The sequence below is a fragment of the Diplotaxodon limnothrissa genome, linkage group LG11 (assembly GCF_057381915.1).
Source record: "Diplotaxodon limnothrissa isolate DT_005_m linkage group LG11, D_limnothrissa_male_GT1.1, whole genome shotgun sequence".
NCBI classification, from domain to species: domain Eukaryota; kingdom Metazoa; phylum Chordata; class Actinopteri; order Cichliformes; family Cichlidae; genus Diplotaxodon; species Diplotaxodon limnothrissa.
Genome location: NC_140606.1, coordinates 38,044,838 through 38,069,881, shown reverse-complemented (window position 1 = coordinate 38,069,881; position 25,044 = coordinate 38,044,838). Strand labels below are relative to the sequence as shown.

General features: G+C 39.7%; 1 protein-coding gene across 1 annotated transcript in view; it reads left to right on the top strand.

The window, feature by feature from the left end:
- Nucleotides 1-254: 254 nt before the first annotated feature.
- The window catches only part of LOC146623556 (uncharacterized), a 32,817-nt gene continuing 8,027 nt past the window's right edge, over nucleotides 255-25,044 (top strand). The window contains exons 1-30 of the mRNA XM_085364952.1: nucleotides 255-794; nucleotides 3,243-3,495; nucleotides 5,405-5,433; nucleotides 6,079-6,361; nucleotides 6,585-6,625; nucleotides 6,934-7,207; nucleotides 8,045-8,092; nucleotides 8,380-8,423; nucleotides 8,797-9,082; nucleotides 9,455-9,498; nucleotides 10,056-10,341; nucleotides 10,851-10,894; nucleotides 11,819-12,095; nucleotides 13,422-13,469; nucleotides 13,757-13,800; nucleotides 14,174-14,456; nucleotides 14,829-14,872; nucleotides 15,430-15,721; nucleotides 16,231-16,274; nucleotides 16,580-16,853; nucleotides 17,232-17,281; nucleotides 17,370-17,443; nucleotides 17,620-17,834; nucleotides 17,947-18,197; nucleotides 18,315-18,443; nucleotides 19,340-19,475; nucleotides 20,492-20,521; nucleotides 22,360-22,436; nucleotides 22,865-22,880; nucleotides 23,083-23,112. Coding sequence (XP_085221078.1) covers nucleotides 3,252-3,495; nucleotides 5,405-5,433; nucleotides 6,079-6,361; nucleotides 6,585-6,625; nucleotides 6,934-7,207; nucleotides 8,045-8,092; nucleotides 8,380-8,423; nucleotides 8,797-9,082; nucleotides 9,455-9,498; nucleotides 10,056-10,341; nucleotides 10,851-10,894; nucleotides 11,819-12,095; nucleotides 13,422-13,469; nucleotides 13,757-13,800; nucleotides 14,174-14,456; nucleotides 14,829-14,872; nucleotides 15,430-15,721; nucleotides 16,231-16,274; nucleotides 16,580-16,853; nucleotides 17,232-17,281; nucleotides 17,370-17,443; nucleotides 17,620-17,834; nucleotides 17,947-18,197; nucleotides 18,315-18,443; nucleotides 19,340-19,475; nucleotides 20,492-20,521; nucleotides 22,360-22,436; nucleotides 22,865-22,880; nucleotides 23,083-23,112 — 3,937 coding nt within the window. The 5' untranslated portion in view covers nucleotides 255-794; nucleotides 3,243-3,251. The remainder of the gene's footprint in view (nucleotides 795-3,242; nucleotides 3,496-5,404; nucleotides 5,434-6,078; nucleotides 6,362-6,584; nucleotides 6,626-6,933; nucleotides 7,208-8,044; nucleotides 8,093-8,379; nucleotides 8,424-8,796; nucleotides 9,083-9,454; nucleotides 9,499-10,055; nucleotides 10,342-10,850; nucleotides 10,895-11,818; nucleotides 12,096-13,421; nucleotides 13,470-13,756; nucleotides 13,801-14,173; nucleotides 14,457-14,828; nucleotides 14,873-15,429; nucleotides 15,722-16,230; nucleotides 16,275-16,579; nucleotides 16,854-17,231; nucleotides 17,282-17,369; nucleotides 17,444-17,619; nucleotides 17,835-17,946; nucleotides 18,198-18,314; nucleotides 18,444-19,339; nucleotides 19,476-20,491; nucleotides 20,522-22,359; nucleotides 22,437-22,864; nucleotides 22,881-23,082; nucleotides 23,113-25,044) is intronic.

Here is a 25,044-nt window from a genome sequence, read left to right as displayed (position 1 = left end):
TTTTTTTTTTTTGTTCGTTTTGTTTGTTTGTTTGTTTGTTTGTTTGTTTGTTTGTTTGTTTCTTGCTATAATGCTCAACCGAGGATGTAACATAATCGGATTAATGACGGTGCCTTGTATGTTATACTGTTGTTTGTAAATAAAGTTTAAAAAACCAACTTGTTGGGTGTGACTACGTATTCTTCTTCCTTTAGTATTTCCGCCCCTGTCGAACCTCCAGGAAACTGCAGGTCTTCCTGATCGTTGACAGATGTTTAGTGAATAACAGAAACACACAGTGTTAAAGATTTATACCGTCTGTGGTAAATTACAGCTTAAGAGTGTTCAGTCAGACATAAGTAGCTCTAGTGAGCATGTGAATGTGATGCTTACTTTGGATTATGGAACTTTTTATTATTATTAACGGATTCAGTATTTATTAAACTCGGTGTATCCGTTGTTGCTTTGGAGATGCAGAGACTGATTAAAGAGACACGACGTCACTCTTTCTACTCATACCTGAGCCAAAGGTAACGTTGATGGAAAGGCGGTAACATCTATTTCAACTCGGTTTATTTCTATGGCGCAAAATTAGAACAACAGTCGCATCAAGGCGCCTCCGTTATTCAGGCGGGCTGACAGCTGGGAGGAGAGAGACGCAGAAACGCGGAAGTTTTTCCGCCTCAGCGTTTACAGAAAGTGAGAGAAAGCAGCGGGAGAACAGTGCCTCACACTAAGCTGCTTCACAAACACTGAAGAATGATTTTCCATCAGCAGTGATTCCAGGTGTTCACATTTTACATGAAGTATTGAAGGTAAGCGCGGCATTAAGTTCTGCTTCCTCCTGGAAGTTCACGTTCGTAGTTCTGCTTCCTTGTTGGAGTTGTTTTCATGTGTGTGTAACAGGGAATGAGATACAATAATAAGTTATATTAGATCATGTGACTGTTGCTGGTTTGAAGCAGAGGTGCAGAGCTCTGTGGGAAAGAACCGGAGGTCTCGGTCACGGTAGAGTTCTGGTTGTGGCGGTTTCAAAAGGCCACGATAGTCACGTGATCTTAACCCTAGAACACTATCGCTATAAACAGCAACACAATCACTAATGCCGGGTGATTTTTACCCGATATAATATGACCAACAAAAAGTACTTGTCATCAAAATATATCAAAATTTGACAACACATGACAAATTAGAGTTGTCTTCTTTCACTTTCAACTGTGCCATGTCTAACAAAATGAAAAAAGTGTCATGTGGGGACCCTAAAATAATGCTCCAAAATCACAGAAAAATTAGGGCAAAGAACAACAAAATTCCTAAAAAAGATAATGACACTGGAAAGCTGGTCTTTGGTCCACCCATTCCTGGGACATTTGAGACTTCCCTGGTGAAGGCACAGTCTCCTCGACGCACTAACAGCTGCAGGAGAGAGAAATCATGTAAATGTTGAAAATCAAATAGCGATAGTATTCTAGGGTTAAAGTTATCTGTGCGCAGCTTAATCTCTCATCTTCATCAGACACCAGATCTTCCTCACACACTCTGCTTCCTGGATGGTGAATGTCAGAGTCACAGATATAATGACACAATAATTATTATAAATGTTATTTAAAGGTTTGTGGGTTTTTTTACAATAAACAAATAACAGTTTGTTTATTGTGTGTTTCTGACCAGTTCGAATTGAGATTTTTAATTTGTAAAGTTTATATAAACCAGGGATGGATAATTAATTTTACCGGGGAAAATGAGACTGTTGTGCATTGTACTGGTTCTCCAAAAGCTGATTCTGTTCATCTGGTCGTAGCGTTTTGTGGGAGAAACGTTTCGTCACTCATCCGAGTGACTTCTTCAGTCTCAGCTGACTGCAGGTTTCCCCAAATCTTATAAACAGTACATTTGCATAATGACTGAAACCAGCCCAGTGAAGGAACAATAGGCTGGGAGGTCAGTTCCTTAATCATAATTATGCAAATTCTCATGACCATTGATCAACAACCACTGACCAAAACCCACTGATCAAAGACCACTCAGGGCCTTCTTGATGTGCTGTTCTTCTGCCTCCCTGGCTGCTGTGTCAGTGGGGATGGTGTTCGCTCTGTGTTGTAACGTCCTGATGACTCCCAGTTTGTGCTCCAGTGGATGACGAGAGTCAAACCTTAGATACTGATCCGTATGTTTAGGTTTACGGTACACGTCATCTTTTAGATGTCCCCCATTACTGATGGAAATCTCACAGTCTAAGAAGGCTAACCTGCCACTTTTCATATCCTCCCTGGTGAATTTGATGTGTCGGTCCACCGAGTTAATGTGATCCGTGAAATGTAGTACGTCCTGGGATTTCATTTTCACCCAGGTGTCATCCACATATCTGAACCAATGGCTTGGTGGTGTTCCAGGGTAGGATAGCAAAGCCCTCTTTTCCACTTCTTCCATGTACAAATTGGCCACGATGGGTGAAACTGCAGACAATACTTCTTAAAGGTGCACCCTGTTTATGTATTTTTGGTAAACCGTACAGGTTTGGTGTAGACTCCCCTGGGTACAGCCTGTGGTATGAGGTCCGGTCAACAGCCTTGTCCTGTTCTAACTGCTTCAGACAGTCTATCGCCCTCTTCCTGCAGCCACTTCCTGGGTCTCGTTTCAGGGGCTCATAAGTATTTTCATCACTGAGTAGTGACAAGATCTTCTCATGATAGTCTTTCTGGTTTAGCAATACTGTGCACCTACCCTTGTCTGCTGGAAGGAGGATAATGTTGTTGTCATCACTAAGTGATGTGAGTGCCTTCCTCTCCTCCATGGTGATGTTGGATGCTGGGGGCTTTGCATTGCTGAGACAGGCCGAAACTTTCGTCCGTAGTTGCTCTGCTTCCACTTCTGCAATATTGTTGTTACGAATTGCTGTTTCTGTGGCTGTGATCAGCTCCACTAGCTTGGAGATTTACTTTCCTGGATGATTGAGAATGCATCAAGACATTGTACTGGTTCATTTATTACTTCCCAGTGAAACTTTTTCAGCAGCTATTTAGAAACAACTCAACGTCCTTTTGGGGACAAAAACGAATCCTCTCAATTTTATTCAAGGTTCAAGCTGATGTTTGACGTTCACGTCCAATCACAGTTTTCATTTGGGTGATGGAAAAGTAACAAACGTCCATGTCAGTAATGTTGTCATTAGTGAAATACAAAGCAGTCCGTTTCCATCCATCAAATGAACAAACAGCAGACATGCTGTCCTTCATGTATAATATGATTTCTTCATTTTCCAGGTGGTAACTATGACGACTAAGAAGCTGCTCATTGAAACACTGAACCAGTTGAGTCCAGAGGACTTTGCTGAGTTCAAGTCACTCATTGAACTGGAGAAAGATCTATCATCCAAGCCAAGGGGACGACTGAAAACAGCAAACACACAGGATGTAGTGGAGCTGATGGAGGAGACGTACAGAGGAGAGAGTGTGGAGGAGACCAGAAAGGCTTTAATGAAGATGAACAGGACTGATCTGGTGCAGAGATTATCAGGTATCACCTCAGGAACCACAAATAAGAGAACAAAGACTTAAATATGTGAGAATACTGCACATAGTTTATCACATTCATATGAAACCAGGTGCTGACTGATAGAAAAATCTCTTGACTCTGTGTTGTGTAGTGAATGATGAACAAAGACGTTTATATTTTCGTGCTGCTTTTTATAACGTGGATTAGAGCAGAATATGTGCAGGTCAGGCAGGCTGGCTCATTACAGGAGGCTCAAACACAGCACACTACAAAATAATAGCAGCTTATAGCCGGTGTGCAGTGATATTATGTGACTGTTTCAGGACTTCACAATTACAACAAACCACTGAAACTCTTCTTATTAACAGTTAGACAGCTACAGAGGTCACATGCTCTGCATAGTGGTCGCACACGTGCTGATACCTAATGATCCCACACAGTGCAGTGATCCACTGCCTCTGAGAGAGGGCGCCATTGAGCCAATAAACATCACAAATCCATTGTGGTTATTATGGAATCACACACACCATAAACACTGTTACACAAGCTCAGTTACAGTATTTTGATCCGATCAGAACAAAAACATCCAACATCATTCAACATGGTTGGAAAGTCTTCAAGCAGCTCTACAGGTTATAATTATGTCACTATTAACCCTCATCATACTGACTGAAGTCTGTGGTAGATTTTTGTCATACCTCACAGATGTGTTTTTTTCTATCATTTAAATTTTTAATGAATTTGTCAGTTTGTTGCTAATGTTTCACACAATTTTCTATTTCTGCTTTGATTGGTGCTTCTTTAAAAATACAAATGTTTGTAGGTGTCAGAGGACTCCAGTCAAACAATTCCACCTTTACAGTTTTAATAAATGGGACTTATTAACTGTATTGTGAATTTATTCAGTTGCAGCTGGTCCTAAATTAAAGTAACACACAGTATCTAGTATCTGTCAGTGTTTATAAAGAAGAAAGACTCAGATGCCATCACTGCCTTCATCGTCTGGATGGGGAACTTTCCAGAAGTTATCAGAATGTTGGAGACGTAGCTGCATCTACTGTACCTGAGAGAGCTGGAGTTCTCTGGTCACGCAACCCATATCAAGGAAGCATGTAACAGACACGCATGTGCAGCACGCTTTGGAGAGACAAAGCGCTTCATGGTGTCATGACCTCCAGCTCTCACTGGGGCAGTTTGAATCTGAATGTGCAACAAGTGGGTGAAAGTAGCACCTCCAAGTTTTAGGCCATGGTTCTCAGCTGGTAAAGGGTGGAGTGCTCACTCCAGGTCACGGACGAGTTCCCCCATTTGGAGGAGTTTAAGTATCTAAGGGTGTCGTTCACAGGGGAGGGGAGAGTGGAGCAGGAGATTGACAGATAGATTAGTACTGTGTTTGCAGTGATGTGGATGCTCTGCTGATCTGCCCTGGTGAGGAGAGAGCGGGCCCTGATGTTTTAGATTTGTAGGTGGAGCTATGTTCCTGCCCATGCATATGGTCACAAGCTCTGAGGACTGAAAGAATGAGATTATGGATACAAACAGAAATGAGTTTCCTTTAAGTCTATCTGGGAATGTCCAAGTTATGTCCAAGTTACGGTTGGTTAGCATGGGAGAGGCAGCCTGGGACCCTCATTGGACAGAAACGCCCGGTCTGGAGTCGACTCCCGTCACGTTCAAAGACATGTAGTGTATATTTATATATATGTGTGTGTGTGTGTGTGTATATACACACACATGAAAGTGATCAGCGATCAGAGTATCCTGTGTGTGCTCTCATTCACAAAGTTAGGCCTCTCTCTAAAATCATTATTAACGAGTTAACGAGGTTTAAGTGTCACTTTGATGTGAAATCTTTCATGTTCTAAATCCTCATAAAGCCTGATGATAAAACAGTTTCTAATCTGACTTTTTCTCTTTCTTTTCTCCTCAGACAAACAGTTTCCTCCACTGAGCCAGAGAGTGAGTAACGTCACATCAGTCGACTTCACACAGTTCAGCTTTGATTCAGTAGATGAAGACTGAAAATGATCTTCATCTTAAACACAAATCATACACATGAAATTCAAGCTGCAGCTTTGTCATGTACACATGAGTTTTATACATGATTGGTATAGAAATATTAAACCTTATTTACATTTTAAAAGCAGATTAAATTCAAGTCTTTCTGTTTATCAGTAAAGATGTGAGCAGTTAAAGCTCCCCTCTGTTTGTAAAATCAGGAGACTCACTGCAGTTTTTGTAGCTCAGTCTTTGACAGAGTTACAGTCAGGCAGTAAAACAGAGTCACAAACCTGTTCATGAAAATTAAATCCTTCAAAAAGAGGAAAAAATGAGCCAAGAAATAAAAAACCAATCCAAGCAGGTACCCACCGAGCACCAGATGTTCATGGAGGTTATTTTCTGCTCTACATCAGGTCGACCGGTCATGACCTTAAAAAGATGCAGCTTTATGTCTGAAGGTCAAAGGTCATCTTTTCAGGTTTTTAGAAGGAATTGGATTCAAACATGAATTTATTTTTAGCACACTAAAATGTTTCTGTTGATTAAAAATCAAGCAGACATTTGAATGGTGCATCGCTGTCATGTGACCTCTGTTTTTACCAGGTGGAAACGATGGAGTCTCTTATTGAGCTGCTTTTGGAGACACTGGCTGATCTGAGAGGCAGCGAGGTCAGAGACTTCATCCAGATCCTGAGAAGAAAACGTGGCTCAATGATCCCCATGAGTCTGTCTGAGATGTCAGACCTGCAGGATGTGCAGGATGAGGTGTTTTTGATGGTGAGGACTTTTGGCCAACAGTCAGTGGAGAAGATCGTGGAGGTCTTAAAGGAGATGAAGAGGACTGATCTGGCTCAGAGGCTGACAGACAGCAGCTCAGAAGCTCAAAGTGAGATAAAGACAAAACATGTTAAAATCATAAAAGTGTTTCTGCTTCAGTTCATATTAGAAACAGTCAGATTTACAGAGCAAAGAGAGCATTGTTGACGAGCAGAAAATGATGTTCAGCAGGTTTAAATGTAACTTTTTTTTTGATCTCTGTGTATTTTTTAAAGCTCGATTAGCTTTTATTAAACACTTATTTCTATTTTTGTTAATTTCTCTTTTTTCAGACAAACATGTGGATGAACATCTGTCTGCACTGATCCATAAAGTGAGTAACGTCTCATCTGTCTGACTCTGCAGAGTTCAGCTTTGATTCAATAAGATGCAGTTTGAAAATCATAATTTCATCATTTAGATTAAACAGTTGTCACAGAAATGTTTTTAGATTAAAAATCAAAGATTATTAAAAAGTGTGTTTACATAAATACATCTTAATAAATAAGATAATAAAAGAAAACAAAGTGTTTCAGAGAAAACATTGAAAACATTCAAAGTTTAAAACAGCTACAAAAACATAAATCTGTAATTTTCTCAGTGAGGAAACATTTTTTCTTTATGAATGTTTGAATTTTCCAGGTTGCAACAATGGCAGCTGTTACAGATGTGCTTCTAGAAACACTGGAGGATTTGAGTGATCAGGATCTCAACAAGTTCATGTGGTTCCTGCAGTTCACTTGTTTTCAGAAGAGTCTTCCACAAATCAAACTGAATAATGGCAGAAGAGGAATAGTGAATGATATGATTGATAAACTTGGTCATCAGTCTGTGGAGGTGATCAGGGAGGTTTTAACAGACATGCAGAGAACTGATCTGGTGCAGAGGCTGTCAGAGAGCAGCTCAGGACTCAAAGGTAAGAGGAAATAATCTGTCAGAGTGTCTGTAATAACTTTAATACATTTTATTTATTCATTAAAGTTTATTTAACCAGGAAAAAATAAACTTGTGACATTAAAAATCTGTTTTACAAGAGTGTCCTGGCCAAGAAGGACAGCTGTACAATAATCATAAGCTGCATAAATTAATACAACAGATATGTTGGGATTATTCTTAACTGTGTGTGGAAGGATTTTAAATATAATATTACACCTTACAGTAAAAATTAATTTAAAGAATTAAATCAGAGAAACTCACAACAAGAACTGCATAATATAAACTTTATTATCATTTATAAATGAAAGAATTTGTTTCCTCTGATTTATTTTGGACAGACGTTGATAAATGAACACATTCAGGTTGTACAAACACAGTAAAATTAAACAGATTTGTTTTCATATTTCAATGTTTAAAGTAAAAATATTCAGCTTATTGAATCAGTGACTTTCTTTAGTAAATGTTGTTTTAAAGCTCTTTGAACTTCTTTCCTTTGAAAATATTTTTCTTTGTTTTTTGCATTTTGAGCTCATTAATATCAGTCTTGTGTTGTAAATGGATCTTTATGTTAGCTTTGATTGAAACTCCACTATGGAGACAGACGACCTGTATGAGGTAAATGATTCAAAGTCTTTTCAGTGATTTCTCTGTGATTGTGTAACTATGGCCTCCTCCTGCCTTCAGTCAGCACAGCTGAAAGTGAAATATTAAAGCTTTTTATTGTCAGGACTCAGTGTTATACTCAGGATGAGCACACATAAAGGACACACACAGTGTCTGTATCATGTAGTTACAGTTTGTATTCAATGTGTTGCAGCTGCAGGATCATCAGCTGAAGGATTTGATGTGGAGGAAACAGAGAAAGGTCAGTGTCCAAAAAACACATGAATCAATAAATACACTCATTGATATGAAGATGAAGAAGATGAAGAAGAAGAATTACTGAATGAAACAGAACTGGATCATTTCCTCACACGTTGATAGTTTCCCATCAAATATGACTTCATGTTAACAAGTTTAATGTTGTTATTAATCCAACTTACAAGGATCATCAGAATGAAATCAAAGCATCAGTTATTTCAAAGTGTCTGATTATTAACACTGATGTTAAATCAGTCATGAATGAAGCTTTTAATCTTTCTTTTCTGTCAGAGAAACACTCTGAGGATGAACGTTGGCCTGCACTGATCCACAAAGTGAGTCATGTCACATCTGTCTGACTTCAGATCATCCAGCTTTCATTTCATAAACACAGGATAGAAATCTTCAATAGAAACAAATGATTTGATTTTGATTGGAAAAGTCAAAGTTTGATAAGTTGAGCGTGTGCAGTGAGGGAGGTCTGCAGCAGGTCAGAAAAGTCCTGAACTTGTTAACAGAAGCAGAATAATTGTTAATCAGCTGTTTGTGATCATTGTGACAAATATGACCAATGACATCATCACCTTATGTGATGGATGATGTCATCTAAACACATCTACATTTGTAAAGTGTTGATGAGAAAACAAACAAACCTGAAAGTGAGAAATGTCACATTTATCTCATGAACATTTTCTTTGAATTTTCCAGGTAGAAACGATGGAGTCTGTTATTGAGCTGCTGCTGGAAGCTCTGGATGGTCTCAATGAGCTGGAGCTGCATGAGTTCAAGTTGAACCTGCGACGAATTCATCATGACAAATATGACTCAGTCCTCTCATTGATGTGGTACAAGTGGACAAACCTGCAGGACACAGTGTTTCTGATGGTGCAGACTTACGGCCAACAGTCAGTGGAGAAGACCATGGAGGTCTTAAAGGAGATGAAGAGGACTGATCTGGCTCAGAGGCTGTCAGACTGCAGCTCACTGCCTCGAAGTAAGACAACAAAATCAAAACTCATTAAAGTCATAAAACTGTTTTCATGTCTCATAAACGTCTGACTAAAGTCTTCTCTGACTTTATAAATAATATTTGTAATAAAGACAAAAAAAAACATCTTTAAAACATATTTTATGGCTGTTCTGGAAAAATCTACTTCAATAAATACATAAAAATGAGACCAGATTAAATCCAAATACTTTGTGAGGAGGAGTAAAAATGACTCCTTCATACTGTTTATTATTGCTGAGGAGGTTTCAGTGTAATTCTGCATATTGTCCATTTTTCCAAAGTCATATTTCCTGAATAATTGTCAGTTAGTTGTTAAATGTGTTTGTCATGAGTGACTTTGAGCACTTTTCTCCTCAGAGAAACACTCTGTGGATGAACGACGCTCTGCACTGATCCACAAAGTGAGTCATGTCACATCTCTGATTCAGTACAAGACAGCAGGCTGAAAGTCAGAGGACTAAAGTATCATCAGTTCTCATGTTGACTCATTTTTCTCATGATTTCTGCTGGATGTTTGTGACAAACTGAAGCTTCATTCAGTTTGACTTCTTCAGCAGTAATTTTCTGCAACACTAATGTCAGGATGTCTTTACCACTGAGGATGAGCTGAGGAAGTGTCAGCATGTACATTTGTCCTGACTCTTCAACAGGACAGAGAAATCTGAAAACATCAAACACTTTCAGCTTAAACAGGAAACTTTATTCTACTTACAAATATTAATAAAGAATGAAAGATGATGTGAAATCAGGGAAAGATTCTTGATGGATATATTTCAGTTTTTATCTGCACAGTGAGAGAAGAACTGCAGCCTGTAAAGAAAAAGTATTCAAACCCATAAAAGTGGATCACAGTTTTAGATTTTCTTCATTTTTTTCATAAACGTACCGCAACTAGTAAATAGATGCTTGTGTTTGGCTAAATAAATATGTGACCCCGTGATTGTGTTTATTGTTCCAGATGGCAACAATGGCAGCTGTTAAACATCTGCTTTTAGAAACTTTGAATGATTTGAGTGATGAGGAGCTCGAGACATTTAAGAGGCTCCTGCAGACGATCATTCCTTGGAGGAATCTGTCATTCTTCTCAAACAGGTTGAGTCCATCATCAACCAGAGCAGATGTAGTGAATCTGATGGTGGATGAACTTGGTCATCAGTCTGTGGAGGTGACCAGAGAAGTTTTCATGCACATGAACAGAACTGATCTGGTGCAGAAGTTACCAGAGAGCAGCTCAGCATCCAGAGGTAAGACCAACATGCATGAGTGTAAACTCTGTGTCATCAACAGGTTTTTGTGTTGCTGGTGTCATGGTGGTGCAGTGGTTAGCACTGTGTCCTCACAGCATGAAGGTTGTGTGTTTGAGCCTCCTGGTTGGCTGGAACCTTTCTGTGTGGAGTTTGCATGTTCTCCCTGTGCCTGCATGCTTTTCCTCAGAGTGCTCTGGTTTCCAGTCCAAACACATGCTTGTTGGCTTTATTGCTGGTTCTAAATTAAATGTGGGTGTGAAAGGTTGTCTGTCTGTTTAAAACCTGAGGTGGACAGGTGTACCCTCTCTCATTATCACAGCTGGGAACCCCCAGTTACTTTGGTTGGACAGGATGGAGGGTGTCTTTGTTGGGTTCTTATGTCATTTTATTTAGTTTCACATGATTTTCTCTTTTAAATCATCTGTGTCGTCTGAAGGCTGATTCTACTTGGATGTGTGATGATGTTTGAATCCTCAGAGTTGATGGTAAATGTCTTTCCTCCTCAGAGAAACACTCTGTGGATGAACATGGAGCTGCACTGTTGAAGAGAGTGAGTGTGACTTTAACTCAGCTTTCATTCAGTAGATTCAGGCTGTAAATCATCCTCATCTTGAACATTAAACACGATGAAACAGACGAAGCATCTCTGAAACTGGATGCTTCTCACAGTGTTAATGTGGAGTCTGCAGCAATAATGTTTCCACTGACGACAGAGTGAAGGATCTACTACTGACGATAAAACCAGGAAATGACATCTTTAGATTTTTCTTTGTCTTTGAAAATCTTCAACATCAAGAGTCCTAAAATATCCATTTCCACATTTCATGCACTCACTTTACTTTTTAAAAAATCAAAACACAAACATTCAGTTAGAGAAATGAGAACATTTAGTTTTTAGTCCTGATGGAGAGGGAGTCTTATGAGCCAAAGTTTTACAGACACATAAAAACAGTTCATGAAGGCAGCGAGGTAAACATCATCAGCACCACAGATGTTACCAGCTGTTCCTTCAGTGATCATTCTGAAGAATATTATTAATTGTAAAATTTTTATGGGTTTTATTAAAATTTAAAAAGCTGCACAACTAGTTTGAACTTAATCTTGATTTTGTCTATACAAATTAAATGAGCACAATTTAGCAATATTTAAAATGCAAAGTGAAGGCACACACACACACACACACACACACACACACACACACACACACACACAATAAATACATAAATAAAGAGGTGGAAGACGAGAAAGGAGAATTGTACAGATGTGGAAATGTTCTGTTTACACGAGAGCGCAATTGTCTGTCAGAAAAATCAATACTGAACGAAATAATTGTGATTTTGATTTTCCAATAATCATGCAGCTCTAATATTCTACATGTCTACTTCAGAGACACTGAGGAAGTTCAGAGAAATCAAACTTTAAATCTCCCCACAGTGAAATGACAGTAACTTAATAAATGCTTTGTATTTTTCAGGAAGTAGCAACGACAGCTGTTAGAAACATTCTTGTGGAAATCCTGAGACATTTGAATCAAAAGGATCTCAAGGAATTCAATTTGTTGCTGCAGTTCACGCGCTTCAAAATGGGCCTGCCACGAATACAGATATATACAAACATGACAGATGAACTAGTGAAACAGATGGTTGATAAATGGGGTCATCAGTCTGTGGAGGTGATCAGGGAGGTTTTAACAGACATGCAGAGAACTGATCTGGTGCAGAGGCTGTCAGAGAGCAGCTCAGGACTCAAAGGTAAGAGGAAATAATCTGTCAGAGTTTCTGTAATAACTTTAATACATTTTATTTATTCATTAAAGTTTATTTAACCAGGAAAAAATAAAATTGTGACATTAAAAATCTGTTTTACAAGAGTGTCCTGGCCAAGAAGGACAGCTGTACAATAATCATAAGCTGCATAAATTAATACAACAGATATGTTGGGATTATTCTTAACTGTGCGTGGAAGGATTTTAAATATAATGTTATGTTCACCTAAAAGGGTTCAGGCGATGAGGGAAAGTGACAAAAAGTGTCCGGATCAGAAAAAGGAAACAAAGAGACAAAATGGTTAAAAGAAAGAGTTTTATTACAGTTTCTATTAATAACTCAACTAAAAGAGACGGACGAGCTGCTATCACAATTTGAAGAAACAAACCAAAACTCAGACGTTGGTCAGTACTACTGAAAAGTCAAAGAAAAACGGGTTAGTCACCAAATACGCTTCTCTCCACCGAGCAGGAGCAAACAGTCACAAAACACAGCTCACTAGCTGCAACTGCTAACATGGCTCTCTGGCACCAGAGCTCACCTTTCTCTGCCCTTAAATACCTTTAATTGCTGAACAGAGTCAGCTGTACAAAAGAAAAAGGTGTCACCTAAGGCAGGAGAGATGGTAGGACACGCCCACACAGGCAACTTCAGGAGGAGGCCCTGCTAGGGCCGTAACATCTAAAATCACACATTACAGTAAAAAAAAAAAAAAAATCTAAAGAATTAAATCAAAACCTATCAGAGAAACTCACAACAAGAACTGCATAATATAAACTTTATTATCATTTATAAATGAAAGAATTTGTTTCCTCTGATTTATTTTGGACAGACGTTGATAAATGAACACATTCAGGTTGTACAAACACAGTAAAATTAAACAGATTTGTTTTCATATTTCAATGTTTAAAGTAAAAATATTCAGCTTATTGAATCAGTGACTTTCTTTAGTAAATGTTGTTTTAAAGCTCTTTGAACTTCTTTCCTTTGAAAATATTTTTCTTTGTTTTTTGCATTTTGAGCTCATTAATATCAGTCTTGTGTTGTAAATGGATCTTTATGTTAGCTTGGATTGAAACTCCACTATGGAGACAGACGACCTGTATGAGGTAAATGATTCAAAGTCTTTTCAGTGATTTCTCTGTGATTGTGTAACTATGGCCTCCTCCTGCCTTCAGTCAGCACAGCTGAAAGTGAAATATTAAAGCTTTTTATTGTCAGGACTCAGTGTTATACTCAGGATGAGCACACATAAAGGACACACACAGTGTCTGTATCATGTAGTTACAGTTTGTATTCAATGTGTTGCAGCTGCAGGATCATCAGCTGAAGGATTTGATGTGGAGGAAACAGAGAAAGGTCAGTGTCCAGAAAACACATGAATCAATAAATACACTCATTGATATGAAGATGAAGAAGATGAAGAAGAAGAATTACTGAATGAAACAGAACTGGATCATTTCCTCACACGTTGATAGTTTCCCATCAAATATGACTTCATGTTAACAAGTTTAATGTTGTTATTAATCCAACTTACAAGGATCATCAGAATGAAATCAAAGCATCAGTTATTTCAAAGTGTCTGATTATTAACACTGATGTTAAATCAGTCATGAATGAAGCTTTTAATCTTTCTTTTCTGTCAGAGAAACACTCTGAGGATGAACGTTGGCCTGCACTGATCCACAAAGTGAGTCATGTCACATCTGTCTGACTTCAGATCATCCAGCTTTCATTTCATAAACACAGGATAGAAATCTTCAATAGAAACAAATGATTTGATTTTGATTGGAAAAGTCAAAGTTTGATAAGTTGAGCGTGTGCAGTGAGGGAGGTCTGCAGCAGGTCAGAAAAGTCCTGAACTTGTTAACAGAAGCAGAATAATTGTTAATCAGCTGTTTGTGATCATTGTGACAAATATGACCAATGACATCATCACCTTATGTGATGGATGATGTCATCTAAACACATCTACATTTGTAAAGTGTTGATGAGAAAACAAACAAACCTGAAAGTGAGAAATGTCACATTTATCTCATGAACATTTTCTTTGAATTTTCCAGGTAGAAACGATGGAGTCTGTTATTGAGCTGCTGCTGGAAGCTCTGGATGGTCTCAATGAGCCGGAGCTGCATGAGTTCAACTGGACCCTGCGACGAATTCATCGCAAATATTACTCAGTCCTCTCATTGATGTGGTACATGAGGACAGACCTGCAGCACACAGTGTTTCTGATGGTGCAGACTTACGGCCAACAGTCAGTGGAGAAGACCATGGAGGTCTTAAAGGAGATGAAGAGGACTGATCTGGCTCAGAGGCTGTCAGACTGCAGCTCACTGCCTCGAAGTAAGACAACAAAATCAAAACTCATTAAAGTCATAAAACTGTTTTCATGTCTCATAAACGTCTGACTAAAGTCTTCTTTGACTTTATAAATAATATTTGTAATAAAGACAAAAAAACACATCTTTAAAACATATTTTATGGCTGTTCTGGAAAAATCTACTTCAATAAATACATAAAAATGAGACCAGATTAAATCCAAATACTTTGTGAGGAGGAGCAAAAATGACTCCTTCATACTGTTTATTATTGCTGAGGAGGTTTCAGTGTAATTCTGCATATTGTCCATTTTTCCAAAGTCATATTTCCTGAATAATTGTCAGTTAGTTGTTAAATGTGTTTGTCATGAGTGACTTTGAGCACTTTTCTCCTCAGAGAAACACTCTGTGGATGAACGACGCTCTGCACTGATCCACAAAGTGAGTCATGTCACATCTCTGATTCAGTACAAGACAGCAGGCTGAAAGTCAGAGGACTAAAGTATCATCAGTTCTCATGTTGACTCATTTTTCTCATGATTTCTGCTGGATGTTTGTGACAAACTGAAGCTTCATTCAGTTTGACTTCTTCAGCAGTAATTTTCTGCAACACTAATGTCAGGATGTCTTTACCACTGAGGATGAGCTGAGGAAGTGTCAGCATGTACATTTGTCCTGACTCTTCAACAGGACAGAGAAATCTGAAAACATCAAACACTTTCAGCTTAAACAGGAAACTTTATTCTACTTACAAATATTAATAAAGAATGAAAGATAATGTGAAATCAGGGAAAGATTCTTGATGGATATATTTCAGTTTTTATCTGCACAGTGAGAGAAGAACTGCAGCCTGTAAAGAAAAAGTATTCAAACCCATAAAAGTGGATCACAGTTTTATATTTTCTTCATTTTTTTCATAAACGTACCGCAACTAGTAAATAGATGCTTGTGTTTGGCTAAATAAATATGTGACCCCGTGATTGTGTTTATTGTTCCAGATGGCAACAATGGCAGCTGTTAAACATCTGCTTTTAGAAACTTTGAATGATTTGAGTGATGAGGAGCTCAAGAAGTTTAAGAGGCTCCTGCAGACGATCCTTCCTTGGAGGAATCTGTCATTCTTCTCATATACAGACAGGTTGAGTCGATCATCAACCAGAGCAGATGTAGTGAATCTGATGGTGGATGAACTTGGTCATCAGTCTGTGGAGGTGACCAGAGAAGTTTTCATGCACATGAACAGAACTGATCTGGTGCAGAAGTTACCAGAGAGCAGCTCAGCATCCAGAGGTAAGACCAACATGCATGAGTGTAAACTCTGTGTCATCAACAGGTTTTTGTGTTGCTGGTGTCATGGTGGTGCAGTGGTTAGCACTGTGTCCTCACAGCATGAAGGTTGTGTGTTTGAGCCTCCTGGTTGGCTGGAACCTTTCTGTGTGGAGTTTGCATGTTCTCCCTGTGCCTGCATGCTTTTCCTCAGAGTGCTCTGGTTTCCAGTCCAAACACATGCTTGTTGGCTTTATTGCTGGTTCTAAATTAAATGTGGGTGTGAAAGGTTGTCTGTCTGTTTAAAACCTGAGGTGGACAGGTGTACCCTCTCTCATTATCACAGCTGGGAACCCCCAGTTACTTTGGTTGGACAGGATGGAGGGTTTCTTTGTTGGGTTCTTATGTCATTTTATTTAGTTTCACATGATTTTCTCTTTTAAATCATCTGTGTCGTCTGAAGGCTGATTCTACTTGGATGTGTGATGATGTTTGAATCCTCAGAGTTGATGGTAAATGTCTTTCCTCCTCAGAGAAACACTCTGTGGATGAACATGGAGCTGCACTGTTGAAGAGAGTGAGTGTGACTTTAACTCAGCTTTTACAAAAAATAGTTTTTAGTATTGATAGAAATGAAATAATGTTTTCTTATGAAACTTGAAGTTTTGCAGTTCATAAAGAGAGTGAAGTAAATATCAAAACCGCCAGCTGTCTCTTCAGTGATTATTCTAAAACATATAAATATTCATGAAGACCTATTTTTTTTTAATGAATATTTGATATTTCTACTACAGTTTCTCTGGAAATTAAATAAAAAGAAACTTTTAAATTGTCCAACAGAGATATTATACAGTAACTTAATACATTGTTTTGGTTTTACAGGAAAAAGAACAGGAAGCTGTCAGACAGATTCTCTTGGAAACACTGAATGAATTCAGTCAAAAGGATCTCGGGAAATTTATTCTGTTGCTGCCGTTCACGTGCTTTAAGATGAGCCTGCCACAAATGGAGAGGTACTGGTATCCAAACAGGACAGAAGACCTTGTGGATCTGATGGTGGATAAACTTGGTCATCAGTCTGTGGAGGCGACCATGGAGGTTTTAACAGACATGAACAGACCTGATCTGATGCTGAGGCTGTCAGAGAGCAGCTCAGGTGAGACCAAAGTTTAATAAACAGATTTTCATAATTTACAATAAACTTGTTTAAACAACTTCTAATCAACAAACATTAAAATAAACAGGAAACACAACAGACGTCCAAAAGTAACTTTGCATAAATCATCAGAGCTGAATCCAACCTTTCTCTCTGTCTCTGTCTTGTTCTGACATCACTGGTGAGAATATTTGAATTCATCAGCTTTTGATCATCTTAGACGTCACTCAGCTGCACGTCCTGCTGAACATGTTGTTCTGATGTTGAAGCAGCACTGCACAGCATAAAGTGATCAAACAGCAAACATGTGGACAGTTAGAGGATGATTTTATATGTCAGCATAACATCATTCATTTGAATTCTTTGTGTCTCAACAAGGACAAAAAACTGAAAGAAGTTCAGAGCTTGAAGGTTGTCAGAGCCTGACGGTAATCCCTTCCATTCATCCATTTATTGCTAAAGTTTCTTTCTTTATAAACATGTGTACTTATTGACTAAAGAGACTGTCCTCTGCAGCAGGACTGCAGTGATTGGACTAAACTTGAACCTGAGGTGAACAGTACAGATGCAGACGAGGCTCCAACTTACAGGTAAATCAACTTCCTGAATGCTGCAGCACAGCAAACTGGAACTACAGGAAACAGTTCAGCTTTGGATTTATTCCCAGAGGAAATTCTTCATTTTGCATCCGATTCACACGACTACTCTCTGTGTTTCCATTCACTCTGTTGTTCCTTCATGAGTGTGTATTTAATTCCTGTTTCAGCCTTCAGTCTGCAGCAGGACACTTTGAATGCAGAGTCTCGGGCTTGCGCTGGGTCTGTAAGGGAAAGACCAGCTTTCAGTACCAGTTTAGATCTTGGGAGGGACACATGGAGAGGATGGAGAGCAGACAATACATGCCTGCAGGTCCTCTGATGGACGTCACAGTCACTGCTGGGAAGTTAAATGAAGTTCACCTGCCACACTGGATCTGCATCGGTAAGAGGACATGAAGGAAGACTTTCAGATGTTTGACATTTCTGACAGTGAGCGCACAAACTGTTATAAACTGTTCTTCTCACCATGTTTGTGTTGTTGTGTTCTCCTGCAGATGACATCCCTGACATATTGGACACGTTTGCAGTCCTTCACATAGATGACTGTGGAGATGTTGTGGAAAAAGTGTCTGAGGTCACACCAACACATGTCAAGTTAACTGAACCGATTTTCTCTCCGAGAGCGGTCCTGATGAAACTCGGCATTCCTGTGAAAATCGGCTGCAACGTGTTGATCTATCAGACCAACACAGCTTTCCTCACACTGCATGTTTATCTGATCCCACGTGATCCTGGGCTACAGCAGGTTATTACATGTTTCACAGTATAATAGGCAGAATTCAGGAGAATGAATAAATTAATATATAAAACTGGCTAATGTGTTACATGGCTTTTTAGTATCTTTGCACTTTATTCTTCACAGGTAATGAAGCAGAGGGAAGTGCCCCATGGATACAAAGCTATCCTGAAGCCAGATCCAGAGAAGTCCTTGAAAATTCTTGATCGTTTCACACTAACAGCAGATGTGGATGGTGCAGAAATCTGTCCTGAAGTATGGTTTGAAATGCTTTCATTTCTTTCCAAATACATATTTGCATAATAGGCTGAGAATAAATAGTCCAGCTGTCGTCGGCAGCCTTCATGCATTTTACTGAGCAAAGAAAGGATTCAGTAAATATTCAATAAGAAGAGCTGATCTGGAAGAAGTGAACATGATTTACTGAGATAGAAAAATGAACGAATCTATTTGGTGATTTAACGCTGATGAACCTTGATTGCAGTGTTAGGATTTAGGACAGGACCCCCCAAAACAGTAAGAGCAATCTTACTGTGGCAGGGAAGTTTGACTCTATAGAATGAAAACAGTATTGTTAGCTCAAGCATGACCAAAGCACAGAAAATGAGTGTAATATATTATAATAAATAGGATATACTAAGTGATCGTAGCAAAAAGAAGGTTGGGAAGGGTAGGGTGAGGGAAAAGAAAGCACAATAGAGACCGAGCCTACATCAGAGGCTGGAGTCCTGGATGGTGAATGGAGAGCAGACAGAAGAGATTGAAGTCTGATGAAGCTCAGAGAGTGAAACGCTTGTTAGCAGGAGCAGAAACATGACAAAAGATACAAAAGGCTTTGATACACCACCAGCTATATGCTGACTTACCAGGACTTTAACATTTGAGTGACTTTGAACCAGGAAAAGAAAAAACATGAATGATGAGAGAAAACATGGATACAGGATGATGCTGGAACTGAATCAGATGCATGAACCATAGGCCGGTGCAGACCAGCAGTCCATTTGTGGACGAGAGAAGGTGGAAAGCTTTGAGAACCTGCTGAAGCTGCAGCTTTTGAAATATCACTGTGGAGTAGTAAAGGCAGAAATAGTAACTTACAAATATCCATACCATACCTCTCTCTTTCCCGTTGCTCTTTCTTTCTTTAACAGGATTTAAAGCTCAGATATCCAAGTGGAAAGCCAAATTTCTTTGAAGTTTACACTGAAAATCCAGATGGAAACTTCCGCCTTAAACTCACATCAAAAAAAGATCTTCAGCCAGTATGGACCTGTACAGTTCGAAAAGGTTAACTTTACATTTTCAAATTTATCATCACTTTATTGTATTAAATGAGTACAATTACATGTTAGCTCAACATTGTCAGTAAGCTATATGTAGCAGCAATCTTCGGTCCTTCTTTGCCGCTTCTGCAGGACGTACATTTTCTGACTCGTCCTTTTCTAAGATAGTTTGTGTCTTATTCTGTAGGAAGAAACAAGGCGAATGTAAAACAGGAAACATGTTATTTATTCCACGCAAAACCCAAAACTACAGAACAGATTTCTCTGGTTGGAGCCCCGTTGACATTTTCCTGATATTATACCTAAAACAGCTATAAACAGTGACGGTCAGAAAAGTGTTGCCCATGACAGAAAGATGCAACGATATCTTCTATAAAATCCTTTTGGAAAATGAGAAACATCTAATCGATGAATTCAGTGCAAAGTAAAACATACAATGGTGAAAAAACCTCTTTAGACCAAATAATCTACCTGAGCATAGATTCTGTTGGAAATGTCAGTGTGCAAGGATTTTATAAAACGTTATTTTACACTTATATTTGGTGAGATGTTTATGGTATGTGGGGCCTTTCCTGATCACCGAGCCTCTCATTCAGTTTCAAACTAGAAATGTCCCAAAATGTTCATGTAAATGTGCTGTATATCATGCAGAACAATCACTGAAAATACCAGATTTCCTCCACCTAACAAATATCAAAATGATCACAACTATACTTTTTGTGAAGATTTATTATTTGTTACATTTGAATATGAATTAAGTTTAAATTGAAAACCTTTCATCACCACACGGTGGCCCAATGCACACCGTTTTATTACACCTACAAACAACACAATAGAACAAAGCGGGATGAATTTATAGAGCGTAATATATTAAATTACAACATAAAATATTGAAGATTAAAATGAGAAACAACACAAATTAAAGATCATAACAAAATACTTAAATATGGCCGATGGATTGGAGTAAAGTTTCTTTAAAATTTTATATTTATACGTTTTATGTTCCTTGATTATTTTCAGCCGAATACCAAAGCACTGATCAAGCACAAGGTAAGATATTTCAAATTATTTGTATAATAACTGCATTTAACATTTTACAGTAGTGAGTTTTCTTTGGTTTAAATTTCACAAGTTTACCAAAATTTACCAAAATTTGTTGTTAATCCAGAGACGTTGCTCATCCATGCCATAGCCCAATTGTATCGCTTATTGACTCCACTGTTAATTGTTGGTCGTATTTCATACTGCTGCAACTTGTGCCTGAGGAGGAGAGGACTTCATTTAGAATTCTGAGAATTTAAATCAGGGGTGCACACACTTTTTCAGCATGCGAGCGACTTATGAAATGACCAAGTCAAAATGATTGACCTACTATGAAAATGCAAAACATATATTTATTTATAAACATATGGAGTATTCATTCAGGCATGTTGCATAACTGTATGAACCCATATTACACAACACAACTCTGTACATTTTTTGATATTACCTTACTCTGATGACTTGCACTGAATGGAATCAACCAGGAATGCACAGTCTGGACGGTAGCTGCTGATAGTCAGCCTCAAGTACACTTTCAAATAATCATCAGTCATGGTGGAACGGTATTTGGACTTAATAATCTTCTGGGAAAAGGCTGACTCACATGAATAAGTGCAGCTGCAGTCAAGGAGGTAACACATTTCCTAATGTTGGGGTACTTTTCCTCTGCAAGTTCCAGAACTGTCCGTTAGCCCTGGACTTAAACTCAGCTTAGTGTCAAAATCTCATCCTCTATTTCAGAAAAGTTCCGGTGAAACAGTGTATAATTCACCTGTTTTTCTTCATTGGTTCATTCGAAGACTTCTCTCCTAAGCCACTGTGAAAACTACACAGCATTAACAAAATAAACACTCAACGTAAGACACAGCACCTAAAATGACACTGTACAAGAAAACAAAGATACAATCAATAAATACCTTGTTGGCTGCATGCTGCAAAAAGGGAATTACTCCCCATTCTTCTGAGGGTTCCTTATAAGTGTCTAGTTAAAGTCCATTCCACTTAACTTTCAATAAAGAGCATTACGGCTCATTCTTGCTACCTGCTTGCAGGTGTTTTCTTAGGCTTCCAAAAAGGAGACAACAAGACTTGTAAGCAGGCTTGACCTTAAAAATAAAAGCACCATAACTTGAACTACATAAAATAACATAAATAATGTACAGCTTAAACAATTTACAACGATGACATGGACCTTGACAAGATAAAGAAATGATCTAAATTATATAAACAATATCATCATGCCAACAGCTACACAGTGTTTCAAATTTTGATGCGAGTGGATCAACCTCTGCATCTTCCCAAAAAGGGTAGCATGTGAATGTATCGACTGCATCCATTATCTCTTTCATGTGGAGCAATTTTGCGCATAACGCTTGTTGGTGTATTATGCAGCGGTAATTGAGGAAATCCGGAATAACATTGTCCTCCCTGCACCTGGCAGTGAATCCATTTGGGCAGGGATAGCTCAGTAGGTAGAGTGGTGGCCCCATGATCGGAAGGTCAGGGGTTCGATTCCCCTGAACAGCTACCCTGAGGTACCCCTGAGCAAGGTACCGTCCCTACACACTGCTCCCCGGGCGCCCAGTGGCTGCCCACTGCTTCACTGAGTGAATGGGTTAAATGCAGAGAGGGATTTTCCCCACGGGGACCAATAAAGTACACCTTCTTCTTCATTTGAGTGGCAAACCATCCGTGGTGATGGACACCAATTTGTATACTGGGAGCCTGGTTTTCCCAATAAATTGATTGAAAGACTGAAAAATGTTTCAGTTTGCTAGCATAATGAAAGTTAAAAAGTTTGAACATTTGTTAAGAAATTAAAAACTTTCCTTGTTATTTATTAACAGCTGCAGGATCCTCAGTGGGAGCAGCTGCTGTCAGCTCTCAGTCGGCTGGTAGGTTCATCAATATTACCTGTTCTGTGGTTTTATATAATGTGACACATAGAACGCTGATGAATCCTAGTGAACAGTCAATCACACCTTTTTCCCGCCACAATTTTACTTTTCGTTAGCTTACATACTTTGTTCTGTCTTCAAGTTTTCATTCTAAAGGAGGAGCTCTCAGTCTCTCAGCTCTCGGTGGCAGCGAGTCACTAAACTCAATCCTGCTTATATTTATTTCTTTACAGAGATAAATATAATATTCATGTATTCAGCCCTCTGTGAATCACTTCCTTATCATGCTGGAGGGGTTTGTGAGTCCCAGGCTTTTTCCTGAACAGCTGATTTCCTCCAACAGAGTGATGATGGTTGTGTTGTCTTCTAACTTCATGAAGATTAACAATCTGAACAGCAGCCTGTTTGACAGGAAGTCCAGTATCCAGTTGCACGATGTGTTCCTGAAGACCAGAGTGACGAGTCTGCCAGTCAGCTTCACAAACAGCCTGCTGAGAGAGAGTTTGTTATATTTCACATGTATGAAGAGAGAGTGCAGGGCAGTGAAGACGACATCATCTGTGGCTGTATTCAGCTAACGACAGTTATTATTAAAGCTAACGCCTACTGGTAGATCAGCCCAGTAAATACTGTGTTTCTGTGTTTTCACTGATTCATCTGTTTCACTTTCAGATGAATCCCAAAGAAGTGGTAAAGTACAAGGTTAGATGTTTCACATGATTTGTGTATAAAAAGAACTGCACTTTGTGTTTGGCTGTGGTGGGTTCCCTTTGGTTGCTGACCTCATATTTGAAGTACTGCAAAATGCCAGGGAATGAATGAATAAGCTCTTATTCAACAATGGCACCAACCAGCTTTTCCAAATCTACTGATGCTGTTGACTGGACTGTCAAAATGCATAAATCGAGTCAGTTCTACTTTTACCACCAGATTTTTAGCACCAGTTAACGAATGTTTTTAGATGTTAACTTAAAAAAAACAAAACAAAAAAAAAAAAACATGTTCTTTTTTTTTTTTTTTTTTTTGGCCTGTCCCGTTTGGCTCTTTTGCATCAGAATTGTTGTCTAAAGGCAAAGAAAGATGCCCAACGGATTTACTTTACCAAACTGACCATCCCAGCCTTGCCGTAATGGTCCATTTGATTCACCTTTTATTGTTTATTTTATTTTCACTTACTGAATACGGGACAGACTTGACTGGGGGAAAGAAGGGGAGAAAGAAAGAGGGAAAGAGAAACAGCTGAGAAGAGGGACGGGGGAGAAGGGCAAAAGACAAAAACCAACAGAACGGGCAGAGAAAAAAAAATGCATATATCAATCACCTGGATCACCTGCTGAGAAAGAAAAAAGAAAGCAAGCAGAAGAGAACAAGAGTAATAGAATAAACAACATCACAATGATATATGGGAATATGACAGTAAATACTAAATGTTAAACATTATTGTGCAGCACATAAGATCAACAGAACACAGTGTGCTTTGAGGTAGGAGCCAAAAAGGGTGTAGTTTGTGGGTGTGATCACCCGTGTGTACACCTGTGAGCATGGACGCGCTTGTTTTTTGTTTTTTTAAAAGGTTCCTTCATGTAATAATCTGCTAGAGGGTGTGGGGGGGGCCACAGCCCCGTCCTCCAGGGCGTGAAGCAGGTATGGAGGAGATCAAAACTCCAGACATCCAGAGGCCCCCAGAACACAAGAGACCAAGGAAGACCAACAGAGGGGCAGCCGCGCCACTGTCCCGGAAAGAGCTGAGGAGAGTCCCAGATGAGGGCTCACTCAGCAGCCGCGGAGCAGAAGCCAGGGGGAGTTGCAGTGACGCGCCCGTGAGCTCCGCCGGCAGCCAGCTGCGCCTGAGTGACCGAGCCCCAGGCCGAGAGGCCGGGGGCACCCCACCTCCGAAGTGGCCCGAGCGAGCCCCAGGCTCCAGGCCCCGATAAGCGGCCGCCAAGGAGTGAGCCGGTGTGTACCTGGACGCCCATCCCCGGACACAAAGAACCACCAACGCACCGATGTCTGAGGGGGTCCGCCACTGGCAGGGGAAGTGGTGGTAGGGGGAGATAGGCCTCCAAACCTTGGAGGGCCTGAGATGTCCCCAGAGAGGTGGCGCCTGACACCCAACCTGACATATAGACACAGACATACAGGCACACACAGATACAAACATCCATTCCCACCCTCATGCTCTCATATGCACTCACTCCACACTCAACCAACGTGGAGACAGACATAAAGAGACGTTGTACACACGATCACACTCCCCAAGCGTACTCTACAAACCGGGTCTAGGTGCCCCCGCCCCTGGAGGGGGGAACTGCACCCAGACCCAGGTGGTGTTTCCCTTTTCCCTGCGGTGGGGGGAAGCAGACCGCCCCGACTCCGCAGCAGCAGGAAGGCTCCACACTCCAGACCGCAGTCGGACGGCCAACTCCTCCTCCTAGTCCTAGCCCCCCTGCTCCAGCAGGTTGCAGAGAACGGGGGTGAGAGAAGACTCCGAACCTCCCTCCACCCGCTCATTGTAATGTTGATGCATGTGTGTTCTAAGGTGCATTTAAAACCCAGGAGGGCTTGGAGCTACCTGCCAGAGAGCAGCAGGTAAGCGCATGGTCCCTCCTGCTAGCCCTCAATGTCTACGTGTAT